The sequence below is a fragment of the Sus scrofa genome, chromosome 9 (assembly GCF_000003025.6).
Source record: "Sus scrofa isolate TJ Tabasco breed Duroc chromosome 9, Sscrofa11.1, whole genome shotgun sequence".
Lineage (NCBI taxonomy): Eukaryota > Metazoa > Chordata > Mammalia > Artiodactyla > Suidae > Sus > Sus scrofa.
The window spans coordinates 17,382,906-17,410,478 of NC_010451.4; the positions used below are offsets into that span (position 1 = coordinate 17,382,906).

Genomic DNA, 27,573 nt, shown 5'->3' on the forward strand with positions numbered 1-27,573 from the left:
ATATATCTGGCTTTTTTTTACTCAGCATAATTCTGTGTGTTAGTGGTTTCTTTCTTTCATATTGCTGAATAGTATTCCATTGGATGTCGAATTCCATAGTATTCCACAGTTTGATTATCCACTAACCTGTTGAAGTGCACCTTGATTGTATCTGTTTTTGGGCTTATGAATAAAGCTGCTATAAACATTCACAATACAGATTTTTGTGTGAACATAAGTTTTACGTTCACACGGGTAATACTTAGGAGTCGGATTACTCGGTCAAATACTAAGGTTGTGTTTATAAAAAACTGCCAAAAGTGCCTTCCAAAGCAACTGCATCGGTTTGCATCTTCACCAGCAATGGATGAGAGTTTCTGTGTTTTTTTGTTTTTGTCTTGTTTAGGGCTGCACCAGTGACATATGGAAGTTCCTAGGGTAGGGGTGGAATTGGATCTGTAACTGCCGACCTATACCACAGCCCCAGCAATGTGGGATCCGAGCTGTGTCTGTGACCTATACCACAGCTCACGGCAACACTGGATCCCTGACCCACTGGGCAAGGCCAGGGATCAAACCCTTGTCCTCATGGATACTAGTAGGGTTCATTACTGCTGAGCCACAGCGGGAACGCCCCTGTGGCTTTTTATTTCAACAGCATTTGATATTGTCAGGCTTTTTTGATTTTCATAATTTCAGTAGGTGTGTAGTGGTATCTCACTGTGGTTTTAATTTGCTTTTTCCTGGGAATTCCCATTGTGGCTCAACAGGTATCATGAGGATATGGTTTGGTCCCTGACCTTGCTTAGTGGATTAAGGATCTGGTGTTGCCATGAGCTGTGATGTAGGTTGCAGATGTAGCTCAGATCCCATGTTACTGCAGTTGTGGCATAGGCCAGCAATCAGATCCCATTTGACTCCTAGCCTGGGAACTTGCGTATATGCCAAAGTTCCTAAGAGAGAAAAAAAAATTTTTTTTTAATTTGCTTTTTCCTAATGAGAATTGATTCTGGGAAGCTTTTCATGTACATATTTGCCATTTGTATATTTTCCCTTGGTGAATTGACTATTCAGATCTTTAGTCCACTCTTAAAAATTGGGCGGCTTTCTTATAGTTGAGTTTTAAGAGCTCTTTCTATATTCTGGATACTAGTTCTTTCTCAGATTTTTGTTTTGCAAAAGAATTACTCTCAGTTGTGGCTTATTTTTTCATTCTCTTAACAATGTCTTTTTTTTTTTTTTTTTGGTCTTTTGTCTATTTAGGGCTGCACCCGAGGCTTGTGGAGGTTCCCAGGCTAGGGTCTAATCAGAGCTGTAGCTGCTGGCCTACACCACAGCTACAGCAACACCAGATCCTTAACCCACTGAACAAGGCCAGGGATTGAACCCACGTCCTCATGGATACTAGTCGGGTTTGTTAACCACTGAGCCATGATGGGAACTTCGTAACATTGTCTTTGGAGAGCAAGAATTTTTATCAACTTGCTGTTTAATGAGTTATGCTTTTGGTATTATAGCTAAGAAATCTTTGACACAAAGCCACAAACATTTTCTCTTACGTTTTCTTTTCGCTGTTACATAGGTTTTACATTAAGGTTATTGTCCCTTTTGAGTTAATTTTTGTATATTGTATTATAAGTTAGGCATCCAGCTTTTTTTTTTTTATATGGATATCTAATTGTTCTAGCACCATTTGTTGAAAAAGCTGTCCTATCAGTATCATAGGGGTAATTTAGGTCTGTGAGTGTATCTGAAGTTACTCATAATTTCTGGTCCACATTTCATTTATGCCCAAAATGCTGAGTGTGAGTATACTGTTATAGAAGAAACTTGAATCTGGTGTAAAGCAAGTACTCAGTAAATAATAGAGGTTGAGTTACAACCTAGTAATAGAGATAATGAATTCTATTAATCTTACAACTTCCTATGATAATTATTATAGTTAGTGAGTTGCCAGTACTTGGTGAAAGGTAAGAATATATGTGTGCATGTGGTTATATAAGTGAGAAAAATAGGATTTGAGACTTTTGTGTTTAGTAATGCTCATTTACTAAGAGAGAGTATTAAACATTTTGGTTAGCAAAACTGTGGGGAAAACATGCAGATTACATATATATATAATCATAACAACTTGAAAACCAAGGGTAAATTACTAGAAGCTTCATGAGATGTGGGAAAGATAAAATAGAAAATGTGGATAGGAAGCACATTATTTTTTTTTTTTTTTTTTTTTTTTGTCTTTTGCCTTTTTGTCTTTTGTTGTTGTTGTTGTTGCTATTTCTTGGGCCGCTCCCGCGGCATATGGAGGTTCCCAGGCTAGGGGTTGAATCGGAGCTGTAGCCACAGGCCTACGCCAGAGGCACAGCAACGCAGGATCCGAGCCGCGTCTGCAACCTACACCACAGCTCACGGCAACGCCGGATCGTTAACCCACTGAGCAAGGGCAGGGATCGAACCCGCAACCTCATGGTTCCTAGTCGGATTCGTTAACCACTGCGCCACGACGGGAACTCCGGAAGCACATTATTTTTCCATTAAATCTGAAAGCCATGCTGAGTACTTCGAGGGTTGTAGAAGGATGATGATTAAGGGGGATAAAGCTGTAGTTTTCCCTAAAACTGGAACCAGAATTAATTCTACAAACTAAATTTGGCCTGGGAGTTCCCTCTGTGACACAGTGGGTTAAGGATCTGGTGTTGCTGCAACTGTGACTTAGGTCATAGCTGTGGCTTAGATTTGATCCCTGGCCCAGGAACTCCATATGCTGAGGGTGTGAACAAAGAAGAAGAAAAAATAAATTAGGCCTTCAGGAAAAGGTAGTAAATACAGGTAATCAGGTAGGGTGGTTTTGTACTTTCTACTCAGTTGAGCAGCTGTTTGGGGGCACACCAAATATGCTTTTGATATTGGTTCACCTCTTCCAGTTGGATTTTTGCCAGTAAAAATTATGGAGTCAATCTGTAATACGACTGCTTGTCTTTAGTTTCCAGTGACTGAATTTTCCACATAGCTGGATATGGGTCAAATTGTCACTGACCATCAGGTACAGTTTTGCTTTTTTACTGGTGAGTGAGTTGGTGGCCTAATGCAGAGTGTAATTCCCTAAATTAAATGAAAACTGAAATTTCAACTAGAAAAATGTTGTGCATCTTGTTAATTAGTAATTCTTTTCTACAGGTTTGCCCATTTAGCTGCAGTAAAACTATTGGAAGGACTACAGAAATATGAGGTAGATGATAATGAAATTGATGAAAATGATATTAAGTTTTTTATAAGACATGGTGTTGAGGGAAGCACTGATGCCAAGGATGATTTAGGACTCAGTGAGTCGGATAAAACAGATGCCAGAGGTAAGTGCGCCAACTGTTTCATGATTTGTCCTTTAAAAAAAATACCGGAGCCAGGGAGTTCCCTAGTGGCTTAGCAGTTAAGGACTCAGCATTGTCACTGCCTGTGACTTGTGTCACTGCTGTGGTATGGGTTCCATCCCTGGCCTGGGAACTTCTGCATGCTGTGGCACAACACCCCCCCCCCCCCATTCCACAGCCATTTTTACCACAAATTTGGGAATTATTCTAAAAACAACTACTGTCTGCAAAAATAAAATAATATTTTTTGGGGAGCCAGAACTAGTACAATTTTTTGTACTAGGGATTATTGAACATGTAAAGAATATAAGGAGTTTCCTGTCATGGCTCAGTGGTAATGAAGTTGGCTAGGATCCATGAGGATGGGGTTCCATCCCTGGCCTTGCTCAGTGGATTAAGGAGCTTGCATTCCTTTGAGCTGTGGTGTAGGTCATAGATGTGGCTTCGATCTGGCATGGTTGTGGCTGAGGTGTAGGCTGTTAGCTGCAGCTCTGATTTGACCCCTAGCCTAGGAACTTGCACATGCCACAAATGTGGCCCTAAAAAGACAAAAAACAGAATAAAACAAAATGAAACAAAATGTGAGACCTGGTTTCTGTTCTTCAAATAGGAAAGGGATGTTTTCATGCTACAGTACCCTAATTTCACTTCTCATGATAACTCTCAGAGAGCCACAGTTCACATGAGTGGATGCGAACTGTTTCATTGGCCCCCTTTCATAGAAAAAAGGTGAGAAGGATCTGTTTGAACAGAGACTACTGAAAACAGAGGCAGCTGTAGTAAAGTAAGCAGAGTTTGGGTACTGGATTACTTATCAGAGCTTTACTTCTTTCTTACTGTGTTACTCTCTGAGCCTTGGTTTCCTTATCTATAAAAATGAGAATAGGAGTTCCTGCCATGGTGAAGCAGAAATGAATCTGACTAGGAACCATGAGGTTGCGGGTTCGATCCCTGGCCTCACTCAGTGGGTTAAGGCTCTGGTGTTACCGTGAGCTGTGGTGTAGGCAGCTACAGTTCCGATTAGACCCCTAGCCTGGGAACCTCCATATGCCATGGGTGTGGCCCTAAAAAGACGAAAGACGGAAAAAAAAAAAAAAAAAAAAAAGAGAGAATATTAGAGAGTTCCCTGGTAGCCTACTGGTTAAGGATCTGGCTTGGTCACTGCTGTGGTACAGGTTTGATTCCTGGCCCAGGAACTTGCACATGCCATGGGCACGGCCAAAAAAAAAAAAAGGAAAAATATTAATGTAGTGTCACCTCCACAGAGTTATTATAAAGGTTAAATTAATGCACTAGAGAATAGGAAGGCTTAGCCCAGAGTAGAGGCTTAGTAAATGTCAACTCCCTTCCTCTTGATCTCTGGTAAGTATTTTATTTAAAAATTTAAAAATTTATTTATTTTTTAAAAATTTTATTGGAATATAGTTGGACTTACAATGTTGTGTTAATTTCAGGTGTACAGCAAAGTGATTCAGTTGTACGTATACATATATCCGTTCTTTTTCAGATTCTATTCCCATGTAGGTTATTACAGAGTGTTGAGTCATTTTCCCCTGAGCCGAACAGTAGGTCTTGTTACCTATCTATTTTATACACAGCAGTGTGTATATGTTAATCCCAGCATCTTAATTTATTTTTCCTGCTCCACATTTCCCCTTTGATAGCCATTAGCTTGATTTCTAAATCTTTGAGTCTGTTTCTGTTTGGTAAGTTTTTTGTATCATTTTTTATTAGATTCCACATTTTAGTGATCTCATATGATATTTGTCTTTGACTTATTTCACTTAGTATGATAATTTCTAGATCCATCCATGTTGCTGCAAATAGCATTATTTTGCTCTTTTTATGGCTGAGTAATATTCCATTGTGTATATGTACCATATCTTCTTTATCCAGTCCTCTATGGACGTTTAGGTTGCTTCCATGTCTTGGCTATTGTAAATAGTATTGCAGTGAACATTGGGTGCATGTATGCTTTCTTATGGTTTTTCTCCAGGTATATACCCAGGAATGGGATTGCTGGATCATATGGTAGTTCTATATTTAGTTTTTTAAGGAACTGCCATGCTGTTCGCTATAGTGATTGCACCAGCTTACATTCCCACCACCAGTGTAGGAGGGTTCCCTTTTTTCCATACCCTCTCCAGCATTTATTGTTTATAAACTTCTTGATGGTGGTGGTTCTGGCTGGTGTGAGGTTCTAGAAAGTATTTTCATTATTTTGGCAGGAAGAATTCTGACAGTTGTTCCAAAACTACATTCTCTAAGGGAACTTCTAATTCATGTCTAAATTAAAAAAAATTTTTTTTGGACTTCCCTTGCAGTGCAGTGGGTCAGGGATCTGGTATTGCCACTGCTGTGGTGTGGGTTCAATCCTTGGCCTGGAAACTCCTGCTGTGGATACTGGGGGAGTGTGGTCTGGGGGTTAGGCGAAGAGCTCCCAGAGCCCTGTCAGCCAGAACCTCACTCTCCAGGGAATGGTGGAAGCCTCTTCCTTGGTGAATGCAACCAGAAGCTGCTCATGTCAGGGGCTCCCAACAGGCAGCCCACCTAGGTCACTACAGTGAGCTCAGAGTCAGTGATCCCTTCAGAATTTCTTGATAGCCTTATTGTATTTTTGTTTTTTAGATCCTGGAAGTTCCTAGGCTAGAGGTCAAATCAGAGCTGCAGCTGCCAACTTGCACCATAGCCACAGCAACACGGGATCCTTAAGCCACTGAGCCACAATGGGAACTCCAACAGCCTCATTTTAAATAGCTTTATTGAAATATAATTGATGTATGATTCAGTTAACTCACTTGAGGTGCACAATGAACAGTTTTAGTATATTCAGTTTTGTGCAACCATTATTACAATAAATTTTGTAACATTTCTATTACCTCAAAAAGAAACCTCCCATTAATAGTCAACCCCTATTACCCTACCCTCCTCTCCAGTCCCCCAGACTCCTCCAATTAGATCCTGTTAATCTACTGTCTAAGTTTGCCTTCTCTGGGTATTTCATACGAATGAAATGATACCATGTGTGGTCTTTTGTGGTTGGCTTCTTTCCCTTAGCACAGTGATTTTTCAAGATTCATATGCACATTGTAACATGGATCATTACTTCATACTTTATTCCTTTTTATTGCCAAGTTATATTCTTGTGCAGATATGCTATATTTTATATATCCATTCATCTGTTGTTGGACATTTGAGTTGTTTCACATCTTGTCTATTAAGAATGCTGCTGCTATGAACATTCATATACATGTTTTTGTGTGAACATATGTTATCATTTCTCTTGGATGTATACCTAAGAGTTGGAATTATTGCATTACCTGGTAAATCTATGTCTAACATTTCGAGGAGCTTCCAAACTGTTCTTCAGAGTGACTGCACCATTTAATTAAATTAATTAATTAATTAATTTATTCTTTGTCTTTTTGCCATTTTTTGGGCCGCTCCTGCAGCATATCGAGGTTCCCAGGCTAGGGGTCTAATCAGAGTTGTAGCCACCGGTCTAGCCACAGCCACAGCAACTCGGGATCTGAGCCGCATCTGTGACCTACACCACAGCTCACGGCAACGTCAGATCCTTAACCCACTGAGCAAGGCCAGGGATCGAACTTTTGCAGCCTCATGGTTCCTAGTTGGATTCATCAACCACTGAGCCATGATGGGAACTCCAATGACTGCACCATTTTATTATACATTCCCACCAACAGTGCAAGAGGCTTGCAGTTTCTCCACATCCTTGCCAATACTTGATAGCATTTGTCTTATTGATTTTAGCTGTTTTAGTGAGTGTGTAGTGGTATTTGGTGGATTTGATTGGTGTTTCCATAATGATTAATGATGTTGAGTATCTTTTCATATGTTCATTGATCACTTATATATCTTTTTTGGAGAAATGTCCATTCAAATCCTTTGCCTATTTTTCAGCTATGTTATTTCTCTTCTTACTATTGAGTTGTAAGAGTACTTCCTGGTGTTAGTCCCTTATCATGTGTATGATTTGCAGGTATCTTCTCCTATTCTCTAGGTTATCTTTTAACTTTTTGCTTTTGGCCACTCCCACGGCATGCATAAATTCTTGGGTCAGGGATTGAACCTGCACCACAGCAGCAGCCTGAGCTGCTGCAGTGACACCACCAGATCCTTAAACCACTGTGCCACAAGAGAATTCCCAAAAGTTTTACATTTTGATGAAATCCAATTTATTTTTTATTTTGTTTGTGCTTAGATTTCTTTGTGTTGGTTGTACTGAGAATTAGCAAGGATTTCATAGATCAGAAAATGAAGTTGATTTGTAGAATTTCAGTGTCTTCTGAAGTTAAGTAGGAGAGATTTTTCAAGTGATCATTGTTGGTGAATCACAGAATTTTTTTGTCCTTTTGTCTTTCTAGGGCCGCACCTGCGGCATATGGAGGTTCCTATGCTAGGGGTCCAGTCGGAGCTGTAGCTGCCTGCCTACACCAGAGCCACAGCAACGTGGGATCCAAGCTGTGTCTACGACCTACACCACGGTTCACAGTAACACTGGATCCTTAACCCACTGATCGAAGCTGGGGATTGAACCTGAGTCTTCATGGATGCTAGTTGGGCTCATTAACTGCTGAGCCATGACGGGAATTCCGAATTTTTAAAGGATTTTTCAGGAAAGACCAGGAAGTAAGGACAGTTTCTTACTGTGGTGTGTTTGACACAAATGTATTCTTATACCCATGCCATAGAGTAAGACTCTCAGTGGTGCCCAGCTGAGGGTGCTTGCAGCTAGTGAAGGTACTAGATATGGAGTCATGTGCTATTTTCTTTTTTTTTTTTTTAATTTTTTGTTACTCAAATGAATTTATCGCATCTGTAGTTGTATAATGATCATAACAATCTGATTTCACAGGATTTCCATCCCACAGCCTGAGTACATCCCCCCACCCCCCAAACTGTCTCCTCTGGAGACAAAAGTTTTTCAATGTCTGTGAGTCAGCATCTGTTCTGCAAAGAAGTTCAGTCTGTCCTTTTTTCAGATTCCACATGTCAGTGAAAGCATTGGATGTTGGTGTGTCATTGTATGGCTGACTTCACTTAGCATGATAATGTCTAGGTCCATCCATGTTGCAAAAATGCTGATATTTCGTTCTTTTTAATGGCTGAGTAATATTCCATTGTGTAAATGTACCACATCTTGATCCACTCCTCTGTCGATGGACATTTAGGTTGTTTCCATGTTTTGGCTATTGTAAATAGTGCTGCAATGAACATCTGAGTACATGTGTCTTTGTGAGTCATGGTTTTCTCTGGATAGATGCCCAGGAGTGGGATTGCTGGATCAAATGGTAATTCTATGTTTAGTTTTCTGAGGAATCTCCATACTGCTTTCCACCATGGTTGCACCAATTTACAATCCCACCAACAGTGTACTAGGGTTCCTTTTTCAACACACCCTCTCCAGCACTTCTTGTTTGTAGACTTTTAGATGATGGCCATTCTGGCTGGTGTGAGGTGGTACCTCAGAGTGGTTTTGATTTGCATCTCTCTAATAATGAGTGATGTTGAACATCTTTTCATGTGTTTCTTGGACATCTGTATGTCTTCTTTGGAGAACTGCCTGTTTAGATCTTCTGCTCATTTTTTGATAGGCTTTTTTTTTGATATGGAGCTGCAGAAGGTGTTTATAAATTTTGGAGATTAATCTCTTGTCAGTCGATTCACTTGCAAAGATTTTCTCCCATTCTGTGGGTTGTCTTTTCGTATTGTTTAGGGTTTCCTTTGCTGTGCAGAAACTTTGAAGTTTGAGTAGGTCCCATTTGTTTATTTTTGTTTTTATTGTCAATACTCTGATAAGTGGATCTGAGAAGATGTTGCTGTCGTGTATGTCAGAGAGTGTTTGGCCTATGTTTTCCTCTAGGAGTTTGATAGTGTCTGGTCTTATATCTAGGTCTTGAATCCATTTGGAGTTTATTTTTGTGTATGGTGTTAGGGAGTGTTCTAATTTCATTCTTTTCCATGCGGCATGTGCTGTTTTCTTGTCCCTATTTAAATTTTTTTTGGGGGGTCTTTCTGTCTTTTCTAGGGCTGCACCAGCGGCATATGGTGGTTCCCAGGCTAGGGGTCTAATTGGAGCTGTGGCCACTGGCCTACGCCACAGCCATACCAACACCAGATCCTAGCCATGTCTGCAACTTACACCACAGCTCACAGCAATGCCGGATTCTTAACCCACTGATCGAGGCCAGGGATCGAACCTGCAACCTCATGGTTCCTAGTTGGATTCATTAACCACTGAGCCATAATGGGAACTCCTTGTCCCTATTTAATTTTATTCCAAGGCAAAATACAAAGGACTGGACAATCTCCTTGGAACTCTAGGTTTTGCCAGAGCACCTCCAGGGGATTAGTTGGATTCCTTGTCATCCCAGACTCCTGGAACTGAGCCTCAATTCAGAGCATTCTTTAGTGAATTACATGTAGCGTCAAGGCATCACACGATGCATAATCACTTGAGGTTTGACTCCTGGATGTTACTATCACATGACATCCAGCATCCAGTTCACTTCAGGGACAAGGCACTCAGTGTTGTTCAGGTGGCCACTTCTATCTTGACAGGACTCTTGTGAGGGTTAAAATGTATAAAATGCTTAGTGTAGTGTCTGCAGATCACGGGCACTGCACAAATACACGATGGCTCTTGTTTTTGATGAAAAGGTTTATCTTTGTTAAGATCTCTCTTTGTGGAGCTAATTCCAATTAATACTAGCTCTTACTTCCAATGACCCCATAGAATAGTTCTTTCAAAACATAGCCTTCAGATATTAAGAATTATATAAACATAACATGTAACATTAAAAAAAAAAATCTGCCTTACTTGCTTGCTAGTAGTTACCATGGTTCCCAGACCTGTCTGCCTGTCAGAATTGTATGAGGAACTTGTACTGAGTACCAACCAATACCAGAATCTGTAGGACTGATATGGGTCTAAAACATACACATTTAAAAAAAAACAAAAAAACCCCGGAGTTTCTACTGTGCTCAGCAGGTTAAGAACTTGACATAGTGGCCATTAGGATGTGGGTTCCATCCCCAGTCTTGTTGATTGGGTTAAGAATCTGGCATTTGGAGTTCCCTTTGTGGCTCAGTGGTTCACGAACCCGACTAGGATCCATGAGGATGTGGGTTTGACCACGCTCAGTGGGTTAAGGATCCGGCGTTGCCGTGAGCTGTGGTGTAGGCTGAAAATGTAGCTCAGATCTGGCCTTGCTGTGGCTGTGGCCTAGGCCGGCAGCTGTAGCTCTGATTCAACCCCTAGCCTGGGAACCTCCATATGCTGTGGGTGTGGCCCTACAATAGAAAAAAAAAAAAAGAATCTGGCCTTACCTCAAGCTGCAGCAAAGGTTGCAACTGTGGCTTGGATCCGGAGTTGCCATGCCTGTGGCATAGGCTGGCAGTTGTAGCTCTGATTCACCCCCTAGCCTGGGAACTTCCATATATCCCAGGTGCAGCCCTTTAAAAAAAAAAGGAACCTTTAGTTGGAGTTCCTGCTGTGGCACAATGGGATCGGTGGCATCTCTGTAGCACTGGGATGTAGGTTCATTCCCGGGCCTGGCACAGTGGGTTAAAGATCTAGCAGGTGTGGCATTGGTCGCAACTGTGGCTTGAATCTAAAAAAAAAAAAGTACCCCAGTTGATTCTGATGTATGCAATTTGGATCCTCCAGCTCTTAGCTACTGAGGGATAAGTCAGAGTGGTAAGTATCAGGGAGAAGAGGCTGTGATTTGTGAACCTGGCCATAAGGCAGTTTTTCAACTTGTACACTGAGGACATTGGGGCCAGATATTTCTTTGTTGAGGGGGCTTCTCCTGTGCATTTTCAGATGTTAGTAGCATCTTGTGCCTCTAGGTGCCAGTCACATACTTCCCTCCAAATCCCGAGGTTTGACAAGTAAAAAGGTCTCCAGATGTTGCCAGTGGTCCTTGGAGAAGACAGTCACCCCAGGTTGAGAACTAGTACCACAAAGCATAGAAAAATCAATTTGATAGTTGGAGAATAGCTAAAAGGAGCTCTCAACACACTTCCTTCTCAGTATTCTCTTGCATGGATATTACAAGTGACTGATGATCAAATTTGGGAGCTGGATTAGTTCTGGTTTATTTTAAATAAATCAAGAATATTTCAGTTTTTCTATCTTTCTGACATACAGTAATTATGCGTGGTCCTGTAATATTGCACCAGTCCTAAAACACTGATAGCCAGCCCGCCTGCCTTCCTTCCTCCCTCCCCTCTCTGTTCATGGTATTAATAGTCATACCCATCTGATGTAATCTCTAATAGCAGGAAAAAAAATCCCCTTTAGGTATTTCATTGCTTGCTCACCCTAATATTCTTTTACTGATATTTATCCTTCTGTGTAGATGCTACCCTCCCTCTATCCCCTTCCCCAGGCCACACAGACACTGGCTCTCGAGGAAGAATATGCTCCAGGACCAGCATTCTGTGAACACATGCACCATTAATCTGTCTAAACTAGATTCCCATTCAACTCTGTCTTGCAGTGAGAGCTTATAAGAAAATCATAGAATTGAGACACCTCCTGGAAATTGCTGAGAGCAACTATAAACACTTGGGAGGAATAACAGAAGAAGATCTAAAGCAGAAGAAAGAACGGCTTGAGTCTGAAAAGTAATGTCCTCAAAATTTTAACATACTTACGTTTCTAAATGCCATGTGAGAGTGTGTTGATGAACCGTCTATTTTTTCAGCCCTACCAAAGAGTGTGAGTTCCCAACCTGCTTTCCTCCTAAGCCCCTAGATGTTAAGATTTTTCAGATATTGTGGTAAAAGATACATAAGCAGAAAATGGATCATCTTAACTGTTTTTAGGGTAGAATTCAATGGCCTTAAGTACATTCACATTTTTGTACATTCCCGTCTTAAGAATTCTTTTTATCTTGCAAAGCCAAAACACTATAAGTAGCATTTTTTTTTTAGATTTTTTTTTTGAGACCACAGCTACTTAGACCTTTTCAATTAACAGTCTATAGCCATTCCTATCAAACTGGTCTGCTTGATCACAAGTCTGCCACCCAGTCCTGTGTTCACCCACGGTGGCCCCCCTCAGATGCTCCCAGTCATGGGGCATGAGTGCTTGCACAGTCCCTCAGCCCTTACTTCCTGCACCTGCCACTGGCTCTCCGCACATCTGATACCTTGTTAATTAATGGTATTTAGGACAGAGGAGACCTAGTTCCTGTTTCCTCCCACTGCCTCTCTGCTTGTCTCTGCTTTCCACTGTGGACAGGGAGCACAGGACACAGGAGGGGCGACATCTGGTGTAATGAAGAACAGTGCACGTGGCTTCTCCGCTTTCCCTGCCCTTTCCTTTGGCTGGGTCTTTTTGCTTCATACTCTTAGAACCTCCTGTTTGCCTTTCATTCACCTTTTTCTGAATCTAGTCTCAGTAAGAGGGCTGGTAAATATGCTCAGAGGAACATCTAAGTCTTTGATAAGGATTAACATGGGTAGTTGGGAATTTGAACAGAAGACAAAAGATCAAGCCAGAATACTCTATCTTGTGATGGGGTTTTAGACACTAAGAAATTGTGGTAGACCAAAAAAAATTTTTTTTAATGTTAGGAGCCTTTTTGGTATCTCACAAATTGCATCATATAAGTAGCTAGCTGTCCACTGGCTCAATACTGATTAAAGTGTTTGAGATGTCAAATATTTTTAGTATTGGCTTTTGCCCAGGACCCTAGCTGAAAGTTCTTAAATCCCTTGTAGTCTAGAACAGTACTTCACAGTGAAACAATTATTTCCTAGATAATGAGCTTTAATTTTTGTTCCCTTGTCTTTCAAGGCAGATGACTGTACTGCTGCATACATTGCTTCTGCACACACTGTTAAGCTAGGTGCTAGATAAGCCTTTTATATATATTTCTTGCCATCTTCACAGCTCCATGGGCTATTATCTTACTACATGGATTAGTAAACCAAGACTAACCTTATAGGTTAAGTAACCTGTATAAAGTCACAAAGGGAGGACTAAGGGTGGGAGGCGGAGCCAGGATTTGAGCTTGAGTCTGTAAGACGCTAAACCTACTAGCCAAGGTCATTGCAACTCCAGTAGTCTTTAATGGAATTTTTAATTCTGATGTTCACATTTTCAGTGTGAAATGGTTATACTATTGATGTAAGTAATGTGAACAGAATTTTTTTTAATCATTGCTTTAGTCTTTTTGCTAGAATGTTTCTTACTAGTTGAGACTGATGTTTCTTCTCCGTAAGCCTTAATTCTTCTCTAGCGTTTCTTTCCCGCTTTGTTTTAAGTACATTTTAAGACATTTATTCTTGGGTATGAACTCCTCATCTTAGATCTAATGGTAAAGAAAACCTGGATAAGTATTGGTTTGAGGGATATCCTTTTTATTTTGTTATTAATAGGTTAGCTGAAACTCAGAATACAGGAAAAGATGGTCGTATTACTCTGGGGCTGATTTTCTTTTCTCATTTGCTGAATTCTAGGTTTCCACAGTAGCATTCTTCTTCTCTCTGCCCAACCTCAACCCCACTCCCTTGCATACCACAGCATACTACTGTATGCTCTTAGATTGCCTTCTTTGGGACCGGACGTCCAACTCTGCAGGCCTTGGGAGTTCTGTTCCCTTCACCATGGGGCAATAAAGCAGAAGAAAACCCTGGTTCAAGTCATAGCATCACTTGTCTGGATTTATTTTAACATTTTCCTGTTATGTCTCCCAATTTCTTGTCTCTGCTCCCTAACTCCCCACCCCCATACCCTGCAGTCTCTTTATCATGTTAAAACGTAAGTCAGATAAATCTCATACATTGTTGATTGAAAGAAAACAGGCACACAAATGTATATAATGTACAATTTCATTTGCAAGCAGAGACAAAGCTGATCTAACATGATAGGTATTCTGAAGTGTGATTGCCTGTGTGAAGCAAGGACTGCCTGGGAAGGGCATGAGGGAACTCTGTGATGATGGAAGTATTTTATACCTTGGTAGTGGTGGTGGATGCAAGGGTTTGCACATTAATGGAAACTCACTGAATTGTGCACCTAGTACTTGTATAATTCACTCAAAGCAAATTTTACATCCTAAACAAACAAAAAAGCTGAACAAAGCAAAAGAAATCTACGTCAGATTGTGCTGTTTCTCTGCTCCGAGCTTCTGATGGCTTCCCATTTCACTGAGTTAAAGCCTAGTCCTTGCTGTGACTTACAAGGCCCTCCTTGCTCTGGCCCCCTTTTACCTCTGACTCTGTTCTAGCCACACTGGCCCCTGCCTAGGGCCTTTGCACTTGCTCTTCCCTCTGTCTGGAATGTTCTTCCCCTGAAGTCTACTTGATTATCTCTCTTATTTCCTTGGGGACTTTGCTCACAAGCCCCTTTCTCAGTAAGGCCTTCCCTGGCCAGGTATATGAAGTATTATTTCCCTCCTCAACATTTTCTATTTTCTTTATTTTTCTATTTCTTTATTTTTTTCTCTCTTAGCATTTATCACCTTCCAACATACATATATTTACTTATTTATTTTCTTTGCTGTCATCCTCCACTGATAAGGTAAGCCTCACAAGGGCAGATCTGACCTGTTTTGTACACTACGCTGTGTCTAGATCATAGTAGACTCAATACATATTTGTTGAATAAATGATTTCTTATTTGCTTTAAATATAATGTATGAATACTTCACTGTTATAAAAAATAATTGCTAGTTGGCACTGGAGATTGACTGGAAACAAATTTTCTGGACAGGACTATCAAAGAACTGCAGGGCCAGCTGGAGTATGAACGGCTACGTAGAGAAAAATTAGAATGTCAGCTGGATGAGTATCGAGCAGAGGTGGATCAACTCAGGGAAATGCTGGAAAAAATTCAAGCCCCCAACTTTGCAGCTGTGGTTGGTATCCTTCATGACACATTTGTCTTAAGAAGTAGTATACAAAAGTAGCTAGGAGTATAAACTTCCGATGGGGCTATGTGGGTTTGAATACTGGCTACAACCCATTTTGACCTGGACGAGTCATTTAACTTTTCTATGCCTTAGATATAAACTGGAGATAATAATTTTGAGTGTTGTAAGGATTAAAAGCATGCATGTGTGTGTATATTACTCTATAAACTTTATACACATACACACACACATCTATCTATCAGCTATAATTGCAGCCTGGCTCTTAAATGTACAGTAAGGTTTTTTTTTTCTTTTTTTGACCACACCCATGGCATATGGAAGTTGCTGGGCCAGGGACTGAACCCGAGCCACAGCAGTGACCTGAGGTGATGCAGTGACAAAGCCAGATCTTTTAACTGCTAGGCTATCAAGGAACAACTACAGTACGTTTTTTGCTTATTTTTTTATTATATAAGGAAAAAAACCTTTTCTTTAAACTCAGTGAATTTTATTACATTCATAATTGTTCAGCCATCATCACGACCCAATTTTATAACATTTCCATCCCCAGCCCATCCTTACCCTCATCCTGTCTCCTTGGGTAACAATAAGTTTTTCAAAATCTGTGAGTCAGTTTCTGTTCTGCAAATAAGTTCATTGTATCTGTCTTTAGATTCTACTTATAAATGATGGCATATGATCTTTGGGTCTCACTGTCTAACTTCACTTAGCATGATATTTCTAGGTCCATCCATGTTGCTGCAGATGTCATTATTTCATTCCTTCTTATGGCTGAGTAATATTCCATAGTGTACATGTACCACATCTTTATCCACTCCTCTGTTGATGGACATTTAGGTTGCTTCCATGTCTTGGCTGTTGTATATAGTGCTGCAATGAACATTGGGGTACATGTATCTTTTCGAGTCATGGTTTAAGGTGGTACTTCATAGTCTCTTTAATTTGCATTTTTCTAATTAGTGATGTTGAACATCTTTTCATGTCTTTTTTGGACATCTGTATGTCTCCTTTGGAGAACTGTCTGTTTAGATCTGCCCATTTTTTGATGGGGTTGTTCGTTTTTTTTTTTTTTTTTTGGTATTGAGCTGCAAGAGGTATTAATATATTTTGGAGATTAATCCTTCGTTGGATGCTTCATTTGCAAAAATTTTGATTTTATGGGTTGTCTTTTTGTTTTGTTTAGGGTTCCCTTTGTTGTGCAAAAACTTTTAAGTTTAATTAGTTCTCTTTATTTTTGTTTTTATTGTCATTACTCTAGGAGGTGGATCTGCGAAGATATTGCTGTGGTTTATGTCCAAGTGTTCAGCCTGTGTTTTCTAGTAACAGGTCTTATATTTAGGTCTTTAATCCATTTTGAGTTTATTTTTGTGCATGGTGTTAGGGAGTGTTCTAATCTCATTCGTTTACATGTAGCTGTCCAGTTTTCCCAGCACCACTTAGTGAAGGGACTGTCTTTTCTCCATTGTACATTCTTGCCTCTTCTATGAAAAAAATTTTTATAAGCAGAGTCATCAATAAGAATTCTAAGACAACTGCAGAGGATGTATATTTTAACATCCTAAATATCCAAAATAAACTGCTGTAAAAAGAAAGAGATATGAAAAACGCAGAGAACAGACGCACAAAAGCATCTGGAGGATAGAGAGTGAAAGTGACAGCAAGAAACCCCCAGTGGTGCTTGTCTTTCAGGCCATCTAGTCAGAGTAGAGAAGGAAGAAAGTGTGTCAGGGAGGCTTTGGCCCTCATGTTCCTCTGCTAGTAAGATGTGGCCCTTGTGGACAGCTGTGTGACATAGTGTGGGAGCTCACGTACATTTCATGTTTCCCTTCCATAGGGAAATTTTTCTTTAGTCCTTGTGGGCGAGTTAACTTTGCTTTAGATCTGTATCACCTCAAACATGATCTATAATAACTTCGTAGCTCCTTTTAATGTTGTACAAACTAACCACTAGTCTCTTTATTAACTACTTTAAAAACATTACAATGATACATGTGCTTGTTGTAAAGTGTTAAAAACAGGGCAGATGCTCCTCCACATACAGAGTTCTACTCTCTAGAGGAAGCTACTGGTAACAGTTTGGTGTGTCTCATATTAGACAACATTCTGTTCATCTGCAGTGACATATGTGTATTTCTATATGCAAATTCAAACCCATTCTCTGGGTTTTGGTATCTCACCAGTGCTTACTTTTCCAAGGGACATCATGAAGCATAATAATTAATCCATTCTCTCTACTTTTGCAGTGATCCATCTGATACCAGTTTAGCCCCGAGGACACTTAGGTGTGGAGAAGCTAGCAGGTGCAGTCTGGTGGTGTTGGCTAGCAGACACACACCTTTTATAAACCATGGCTGGCAGTTCAAACCGCTCCCCCTCCCCCTTGTGGCAGGAACTCTGCTAGCTCGGCTCCTCAGAGGCAGGAAGCTATGTTCTTCACCAGCTGCCTAGATTATTTGGAGATCACGAGCTGCACACCTTTTGAGTTAATCCAAATTGATTTTCTACATAGAAAATTTTGGTTTTTAGCTATTTAAAAATACTCTTTTCTTGCCTCAAAGCGTTTTTGTTCCCAGGGTTGAGTTCCATGTCACACTCTAGAGCACTTCTCCCTAAAACCTTGCTCTCTAACCTAGGTTCTCAGCGCTGTCCCTGTCCCCTGGGCAGGCCTGCTGTAGGTTATACCAGTTTTTGTAAAAGAGCAAATGGCACTGACTTGTCATGCCAGCTGTTTATTTTCTCTTCTCCAAAAGTCTCTGGGTCTCAATTTCCTCATCTTTAAAATGGAGATAACACCTATCTCATGGGATTGGATTGCTATTAGATGAAATACAATGTAGAAATGCTGAGGTGGTTTCTGTTTCATAGTATTTGTAGTATATTCTCCCCTCCTCATATCCTTTTGTCGTTTTTCTTCCTTTCTGTTTTCTACATTTGAGTTGTATAAACACAGTCAGTAGATAAATAAATGTGTAGAGCCCTATGCATCTGACAGTAGGAGGAATTAATTTATTTTGGAGTATAAAATGAACTTTTGATTCAATGCATATTTATATTGTCTGCAAGAGAGTTCTGACTAAATCTTTCTCCTGCCACCTCCTGGTAAGGAGCTATGATTGCAATGTATCTTTAAGACTTTTTACCCTGTAAAAGAATCTGTAGTAGTGTAATTTTTAGTGAGAAAAAAAAAATTCTAGGATAGTTTGATATAATGCACTTAAATAGTTTAATAATAGGAACTGGTTTTGATAATAACTATTTCTATAGTGCCTTCTCAAAACATAGTGTTATCTCAGCCTGCATTAACCTACCTCAGCAGCCTTACTTTCTTCTATTCTCCTGCATGTAGCCTACCTTTTGTGATCTTGCCCCACACTTTCCCACCCCCAAGCCTTTGTTCATTTTTTCTGTATACCTTGAAGGCTGTCAATTCTGCTTCTCAAAATAACTTTGGGAACCATCTTGTTTGTCAACCTTGTCCTAACCCCTCTGGCCACATACTTCTCCTTTCAGCAAGCACTTTGTACCTCTCTTAGGATACCTCATAATTTGTATTAGTTTGATTGGCTACTTTACCCACAGCACTGAAAATGCAAGTTCTGTGAGATCATCTAACTTGCCTCGAGGAAGAACATCATCATCGACAACAGTTACTGAGTATCTGTTATGTGTTGGGTTCAGTACCAAGAACTTTATATCTGGCAGATGTTATTATCTTAGTTGTACAAATAAGAAGCCAAATCTCAGAGAAAATAAGGAATTTCTGTAAAGTCACACAGCTTGCTGGAGGGGTAGTCATGATTTGAATTTAACTGCTTAACCCCAAGTCCATGCTTTTTTTTGGGGGGGGGGCACTTCCACAGCATGTGAAAGTTCTTGGGCCAGAGACTGAACTTGCATCACAGCAGCAACCCAGGCTGCTGCAGTGATAACACTGGATCCTTGCGAGAACTTTCAAGTGGAACTCTTCTTCATCACTGGTGGTAGTGTAAATTGATCTTAAATCACTTTGGAAAATTGTTTGGTCATATCTGTTGAAGCTGAATGCATACATACCTCTGACTCAATTCCCACTGTGGAATAAATACATGTCTCTTGATGTACAGACGGGCACCAAAAGACATGTACAAGAATGTTAATATAAGCACTATTATAAATACCTCCCAAACTAGAAAAAACCCCACAAATATTCCATCGACAGTAAGAGTAAATACATTTTGGTATAATCATACAATGGAATGTTATAAAGCATGGAACTGTATGGATTACTGCCTTACACATCAGTGAGGATCAATTTCACAAACATAATGCTGAACAAAAGAAAATTAGACAATAATACTGTGGAATTCCCATCATGGCTCAGTGGAAACAAATGTGCCTAGCATCCATGAGGATGCAAGTTCAATCCCTGGCCTTGTTCAGTGGGTTAAGGATCTGGTGTAGCCGTGAGCTGTGGTGTAGTTGACAGATGCAGCTTGGATCTGGCATTGCTGTGGCTGTGGTGTAGGCCAGTGGCTACAGTTCCGATTTGACCCGTAGCCTGGGAATGTCCATATGCAGATGCAGCTCTAAAAAAACCAAAAATAGTACTGTATAATGTCATGCAGTCCCAAAATAGGTAAAATAAATAAATCAAGGTAATGGAGGCAAATGGTTGCTTCTGGGATATGGGTAATGTTCAATTTTTATTTACTTATTTATTTTTTGGGGCCGCTCCCGCGGCATGTGGACATTCCCAGGCTAGGGGTCTAATCGGAGCTACAGCTGCCAGCCACAGCCACAGCAACGCCCAGATCTGAGCCGCTTCTGCAGTCTACACCATAGCTCACGGCAACGGCGGATGGTTAACCCACTGAGGCCAGAGATCAAACCCGCAACCTCATGGTTCCTAGACGTATTTGTTTCCGTTGCGCCATGATGGGAACTCCTCAATTTCTTGATCTCAGTTTTGGTCACTTTGGGTATTTTCACTTTGTAAAAATTCATCACACTGTACACTTTTTGGAGTGTTCTTTGTATATTGTACTTAACCTGTGGTGTAGGTTGCAGACGTGGCTCAGATCCTGAGTTGCTGTGGCTGTGGTATAGGATGGCAGCTGCAGCTCCAATTTGACCTCTAGCCCAGCATCTTCCATATACTGCAAGTATGGCCCTAAAAGAAAAAAAAAAAAAATTAAACTAGATGGAAACTATAATAGCTTTGTCAGAGATACCTGTCCACAGATTGAGGCAGCACTGAACTCCTCATAACTTCTACCTCTAAAACCAGTATCATGCGTGAAGTCTCTGGTGTTAAGCTTTGGGTCATGTTTGCCAATCAAGAATGGCCAACCCAGAAGTGGTAATATCCCATAAATCTTTAACTTACCCTTGTTTTCTACCTATACAGACATGGAACTGGGCTGATAGTCTCTACCGGGCTTCTCTGTCCTCTGACAGCATAGCCTCTGAGCCTGCAATGGTCCTTGGAGCAGTCTGAGAGCTTATGTGAATTTATCCAAGCTAAGCTGTTAGTCTAGGGAAATTCCCTAAGTTTGTGATTTCCCTCTTCTTGTTCTTTTTTTTTTTTTTTAAATCGGTTATACTGTTTTGACACAGTTAAGAGACTGTTCTTGTAATCACGAAGGTGGGATTTATCTCCTTTTAGTTGCATATGCTTTCCAGAACTTGTCAGTTTGCATGGAATTTTTTAAAAAAACAATTCCATATACCCAGGCAATAATTTTAGACACATAATCTCTTTCAGCAGTTTCATAAACAGTATTATTAATCTGTCTAACACATCTGTAAATTCCTTCAGATGGAAACTAATATATATTTAAAATACATTGACTTGGCACACAGGGTTATTGTTTAACACTTAGAATTGCTTCTGGTGCCTAAGAACCATGATTCATGCATTAAGTATGTCAGTATTGCAGTATCTCCATCCTCTTTTCCCCAGTTTGGTAAAAACACATATTAGGGAGAAATGTGTTTCTGGCTATAATTTATAGTGAGGAAATGAGTAATCTTGAAGAGTGTTCCCCAAAGGCAAAAATGTCTAGAATTTGGAAGTTTGGAACTTTTAGTAAACACTTACTGGAGGCCTATCAAGTGCCAAGCACATATTTTTAACTAGTTTACAGTAAGGCTTGGTTTGATAGAACAAGTTTCCTATTTGGTGCTAATAGAGGCTTTGGTATTCCACCATTTCTAGAATATTTGGGATTTTTAACCCCCCCCCCCCAAAAAAAACCCTACATGGGAGTTAGCATGTATGAAAAGCAAAGGGAAAATATTACTGTTTCTGAAAGTCTTGTAATGCTTTTAAGCACTAGAAAATTGGCTATCTCTGACAAGTAGCTTTCTCTCTTGCTAATTTTGTTCTTTCTCTAGCTCCATTCTAGTTGGACAGGGTTAAACTCCTGCCCTACCTCAGGGTCTTTCTTCTGGGGACACCTTTACATTCATCCCCTAAAGATCTTGAGGACCTCCTGAGACCTGGGGGGTGAACTGAGCACTTTTATACCTGCTACCCCAGCACTCCATTCTCCGGAGTGGGAACCAGATCTCCTGTCTTCTGTGTACTACAGCATGGTATACACAGTGTACAGGACTCTCAGGAACTGAAGGAGCCAGCACAGCTTTGGCTGGAAGACAGGACTAAGGAATGGTTTTAAAACGAAACCTTTGGTGTCAGACAAAATCCATTTAATGCTGTGACCTGGGAGAAGGTTGTTTAACCTCCTTGACTTCTGTTCTTGCATCTCTAAAATGTTGGTAACATGACTGATTTCACCTTGTTACATATGTAACGTGTGAAATATAGTGCCATCGAATGCTAAGCCCAATAAAAGGTTTGTTGTTACTGGTCCTCAGACTGGTTGGCAACCTTTTTCAAAGGAAGGGACCATTATATTACCTTAGGTCTTCAGGGCCCGGCCACGAGGAGGGAGGGCTAGCAGATTCTCTATCTGTTCCTCAAGTTTGCAGCTAAGTGGGGGAGGGAACAGTCATGTGGTTGTTTTCCCAGGTGGTGTTGGAATAATGGGAGCTAGCTTCTACGTTTCTACACTACTGTATGAGCTAAGCCGACTGACCTCATTGGCAGAGGTGTAGGCGGGAGCATTTTGGGGAATGCTAAATCCAGCCGTGGGCTCTCCTGATGGACAGGTGCCTTGTGATGTTCCTCAAACTCCTGCATTCAGATCTGTCCTGCCCAACTGGGTGCAGAGCATTTTTTGACCAGAAGAATTCAAAGGTGGTTGACATCTAGTGAGTATCGACTGTTTCTAGTGTTCTCTTGCTCCTTCCCATAGCATTTCTGTAATGAATCTTCTGTGCTGAGAATACCAGAACAGATGAGAAATACTCAGAAACAGGTAGCAGGGCAAAGTGGAACATGAGACAGGAGCAGTCGAGGGATGTGTGAACAGAAGAGGAAGTGCAGGACCCAGGAAATCTGATTCCTAGCACAGTGGAGCTGCAGAGGATCCAGAGGATGGCATGCTAATGCTGTGTTATTTTCTTTGGTTATATGTTGTGAAACGTTGGTCTAACATAGAAGCAGAAATAGTAAGGTGTTCTGTGTGTTGGATACATGAGGTAGAGGTGGGAGTGGGTGATCTCTCAGGGTGCCTCCCAGGCTGATGCGTCAGCACAGTGTGATGCCCGAGCACTTCAGACATAAGCATTGATTCACACAAAATCCTAAAAGAGTTACAAGCCAAGAGTTGAAAGTATTAGCATGGTTAATTTTTTCCTTTTGGAACAGACAATGTAGGAAGATGAAGATGTGTCTAGCATGGAAATCTTATTTGGCTCTTTTTTCCTCTGTAGGAAGATGACTCTTCTTGTGAGTCAAGCAAAGAGAAGAGGCGAGTGAAGAAAAAGGTGTCTTCTGGGGGAGTTTTTGTGAAAAGGTACTAATCAGTGAAATAACTTTAAACTTGATTTAAAAAAATTTTTAAATTGATATGAACGTACATCTGTATAAATTCTTCTCAGAATTACTCTGACATGCTGTTATTCCAATTCTGAAGGCAGAAATATGTCATATAATGTCAAAGGGATTAAAATTACAGGGGCTGTTGTATTACCCCTCCCAACATACTTTTTATGTATTTAAGTAGTAGGCAAGTCAAGATGCTGGATTTGAGTAATTAATTTTGCAAGTATTCACATAAACTTTAAAATAATACAGTGTAATATTCAAAAGGTCTATTTATAGATAATAAAGACTAGAAGTTCTATTATAACTTCGTAATAGAATTATATATTTTTTACTTTCTAAAGTAGAATTTTAACTAGTGTAGATATAGCTCCCCCCGTGTTTCGACTTGATACTTTATAAGAATTTTTAAAAAATATTTTATTGAAGTGTAATTGGTATATAATGTGTTAATTTCTGCTCTACAACAAAATGATTATTATACATATACACATTTTTTCATATTCTTTTCCATTAGAGTTTATCATTGGATATTGAACATAGTCCCCGATGCTAGACAGTAAGACCTTGTTGTTTATCCCTTTGATATAGAATAGTTTGCATCTGCTAATTCCAAACTCAACCCATCCCATCTCCTTTCTGCTCCGGCAACCACAAGTCTGTTTTCTATGTCTAGAAGTCTACTTCTGATTTGTAGGTAAGTTCATTTGTGTCATATTTTAGATTCCACATGTAGGTGATATTGTATATTTGTCTTTCTCTTTCTGACTTACTTAGTATAATCTCTAGGTCCATCATGTTGTTGCAAATGGCAATTATTTCATTCTTTTCCAGGGTCGAGTAGTCATTCCATTGCGCATATATACCACCTCTCCCCCCACCCCTTTTTTTTTTTTTTGGCCATGGCCATTGCATATGAAAGTTCCTGGGCCAGAAATCAAACCTGTGCCACAGCAACAGCTGGAGTTGCTGCAGCTGACACTGCTGGATCCTTAACCGCTATGCCACATGGCAACTCCTGTTTCATTCTTCTGTGTACACCCATCTTCTTAATCCATCCGTTGATGGACATCTAGGTTGTTTCCATGTCTTGGCTGTTGTGAACAGCATTGCTATGAACACTGAGTGCGAGTGTCTTTTGGAATTACAGTTTTGTCCAGACATGTGTCGGGGGTAGGACTGCTGAATCATATGACAACTCTGTTTTTAGTTTTTCTGAGGAACTTCCATACTGTTTTCTATAGTGGCTGCACCAGTTTACACCCCACCAAGACTACAGAAAAGTTGTTCCCTTTTTCTCTGCACCCTCTCCAGCACTTTTTTTTGTAGATTTTTTTGATGATGGTCATTCTGATTGGTGTGAGGTGATACCTCATGTAGTTTTGATTTGTATTTCTCTAACAATTAGCAATGTTGAGTGTCTTTTCATGTGCCTGTTGGCCATCTGTACGTCAAATTACTTGATTTTTAAAAAGCATCTGAACTCGGGAGAAAAAGACCACTAAGTTTTAGAAAAGGACAACTTTACAATAACAACAAGATAGCTCACTAAGGAAAGTTCATATAGAATGGAAATCAGCTGTTGAAGATTTTTTTAAAAAACCCCATAATGTGTTTGCTGAAAATACACATTTAAATAATCTGTTTTAGAAATCAACCAGTGTTCTGTCTTGCAAGCTTTATAAGAAAGGAATAATAGGACAGGCTGAAAAACATGTGGCTTTATTCTTTTTCCCCTGTGACTTTGCTGATCAAAACCCAACCATGGCTTTCATTTCAGTTCTGCCTTCAATTCCGTCACTTTTTTCACTCCACCTATTCCTTTCTTGAGCTAGCAAGTGAGTGGCTCTCTTGGGGCACAAGTCTAGACCCTGCCTCCTCCTTCAAGATTTGATTACTGGCTTTGGGCTTGCTTCACTGGCAACAGCCTTCTCACCACACACCAGACTGCCCCTCTTTAGACCCTGGCAGGTGTCTCACATGGACGCTAAAGGCCATTTTGGTCCAGTATCATTAGGACCAGTTTGCCCTGACATGAGTGCATGTGATGGTTAAGACCAGCTCAGCCTGGTCTGGAGCCTATAAGCAAGTGTTCGTATCCTTTTGGTAACCTTTATAGTCATATTGTCAGCTTTTCTGTGGTTTCCCATAGGCTTTCAATCTGTAGTAAAAGTAGTTGTCAAGATCTACTGGGCACTTACTATGTGTGATCTGTGCCAAGCCCTTTACATGTATTATTGCTTAATTCTCCCCATGGCTCTATGACAGGTATGCTAGTCAATATGTGGAGATTAAGTAATTTGCCAAGAGTCCCTCAGCAATGTGGAGCTAGGATCCTAACTTTGGGAGGGAAATTTCAGAGTCTGCATTCTTCTTGGAATTCCCAAATCCAGTATTTCTCTCAGCTTCTGGAACTACACACAGCCTTATTTTTTCCTTCTAGCCTGGGGACCTTAAAGTAATCCCAACCCTGGAAATAGTTTGTTGTACTTGCTCCAGTTTTATCAAGGCCGTATCTCTAGTCTCTGTCTGTACCAGTGAGGTAGGAAATACCAGAAGAGTGCTGTAATAGAAGCAGGCGCCCTGTGGCAGAGTTCCCTGGCTGTCTCCCAATAGCTCTTCTCCCTCTTTTCCAGAGTATTAGTATGTACCTGGCTTGTGGGTGCTCAGGATAAGGACTAGGTTCCCAGTCTCCTTTGCACGTAACAAACCAAGTTGTGGCCCACAGAATGTGAGCAAAAATGGTGTGTATAAACTTGGTGTCATGTCCCTAAAGGGAAAGGGCTTTCCCCACATCTTGCCCTTTTCTTCTGAAATGAGTCACTGAACCTTGTGAATGAGGGCATCACCATAAATGGTGGAGCAGTAAGAATAAAAAGGAGCCTGGACCCATGAAAAGATGCTCAACATTGCTAATTACTAGAGAAATGCAAGTCAAAACTACACTGAGATACCACCTCACACCAGTCAGAATTGGCCATCATGAAAAAGTCATAACAAATGCTGGAGACGGTGTGAAGAAAAGGGAACAACCTTCCTACATGCTTGGTGGGAATATAAACTGGTGCAGCCACTATGAAATACAGTATGGAGGCACCTCGAAAAACTAAAAAGAGTTACCATATGGTCCAGCCATCCCACTCCAAGGCATGTATCTGGAAAAGACGAAAGCTCTGATTAAAAAGACAAATGCACACAATGTTCATAGCACCACTAATTACAATAGCCAAGACATGGAAGCAACCTAAGTGTCTATCAACAGATGAATAAATAAAGAAGATGTGGTATATATACAATCGAATACGACCCAGCCATAAAAAGAATGAAATGATGCCATTTGCAGCAACACAAATAGATTTAGAGTGAAGTCAAAGAAAGACCAATATTACATGCTATCACTTATATGTGAAATCTAAAAAATAGCAAAGGAGTTCCTACTGTGGCGCTGGGTGTTGAGATCCAGTATTGCTGGAGCTGTGGCACAGGTCACAGATGCAACTTCAATTTAATCCCTGGCTTAGGAACTTCCATATGCTGTGGATGCAGCCATTAAAAAAACCAAAAAAACATATATATATATGAACTTATTTACAAAATAGAAACAGAGTCACAAACCTAGAAAACAAATATATGGTTACCAAAGGGGAGGGATAAACTGGGAGTATGGGATTAACAGATGTGTACAACCATGTATAAAAGATCAACAACAAGGATTTAGTGTGGACCACAGGGAACTGTATTCAATATCTTACGGTGTTCCCGTCGTGGCTCAGCAGAAATGAATCTGACTAGCATCCATGAGGATACAGGTTTGATCCCTGGCCTTTCTTGCTCAGTGGGTTAAGGATCCAGCGCTGCTGTGAGCTATGGTGTAGGTTGCAGATGCAGCTTGGATCTGGTGTTGCTGTGGCTGTGGTGTAGGCTAGTAGCTACAGCTCTGATTTGACCCCTAGTCTGGAACCTCCATATGCCACGAGTATGGCCCTAACAAGACAAAAAAAGATATATATCTATGTATAGATATATCTTGTAATAAACGGTAATGGAAAACAATTAAAAAAAAAAAAAAGAAACCACTTTGCTGTACACTTGAAACCAACAGAACGTTGTAAATCAACTATGTCAATTTTAAAAAGAAAAAGTGGCCTGGACCCTGACGCATACTTATGCTTGAACTAGGTAAGAGAGAAATAAAGCTTATTTAAACTTTATTATTTTGAACCTAATGATGTGCTCAAATTATGTATATTTATTTAATTAAAAATCACATATACCCATTATTTTCATAGTAGGTGTGTTTTCCAAGACTAAAAACTAACTGTTGAACACCAGATACCAAGTGTTCAACAATTCAATTCTGACACGACCCAGAGTGTGACTTACA

At 40.3% G+C, this 27,573-nt stretch overlaps 1 protein-coding gene across 10 annotated transcripts in view; it reads left to right on the plus strand.

Moving 5' to 3' along the window:
• Nucleotides 1-27,573, plus strand: part of ANKRD42 (ankyrin repeat domain 42) — an 82,655-nt gene that overhangs the window by 48,856 nt on the left and 6,226 nt on the right. For 4 of the 10 annotated variants that reach the window (XM_021062582.1, XM_021062579.1, XM_021062580.1 and 1 more), the window contains 4 exons: nt 3,157-3,329; nt 11,876-12,002; nt 15,100-15,244; nt 23,078-23,160. In XM_021062582.1, the coding sequence (XP_020918241.1) occupies nt 3,157-3,329; nt 11,876-12,002; nt 15,100-15,244; nt 23,078-23,160 (528 nt within the window). Of the gene's footprint in view, nt 1-3,156; nt 3,330-11,875; nt 12,003-15,099; nt 27,416-27,573 lie in introns of those variants that run through there. The other 6 variants (XM_013979195.2, XM_021062584.1, XM_013979196.2 and 3 more) reach the window with 4 other exon arrangements.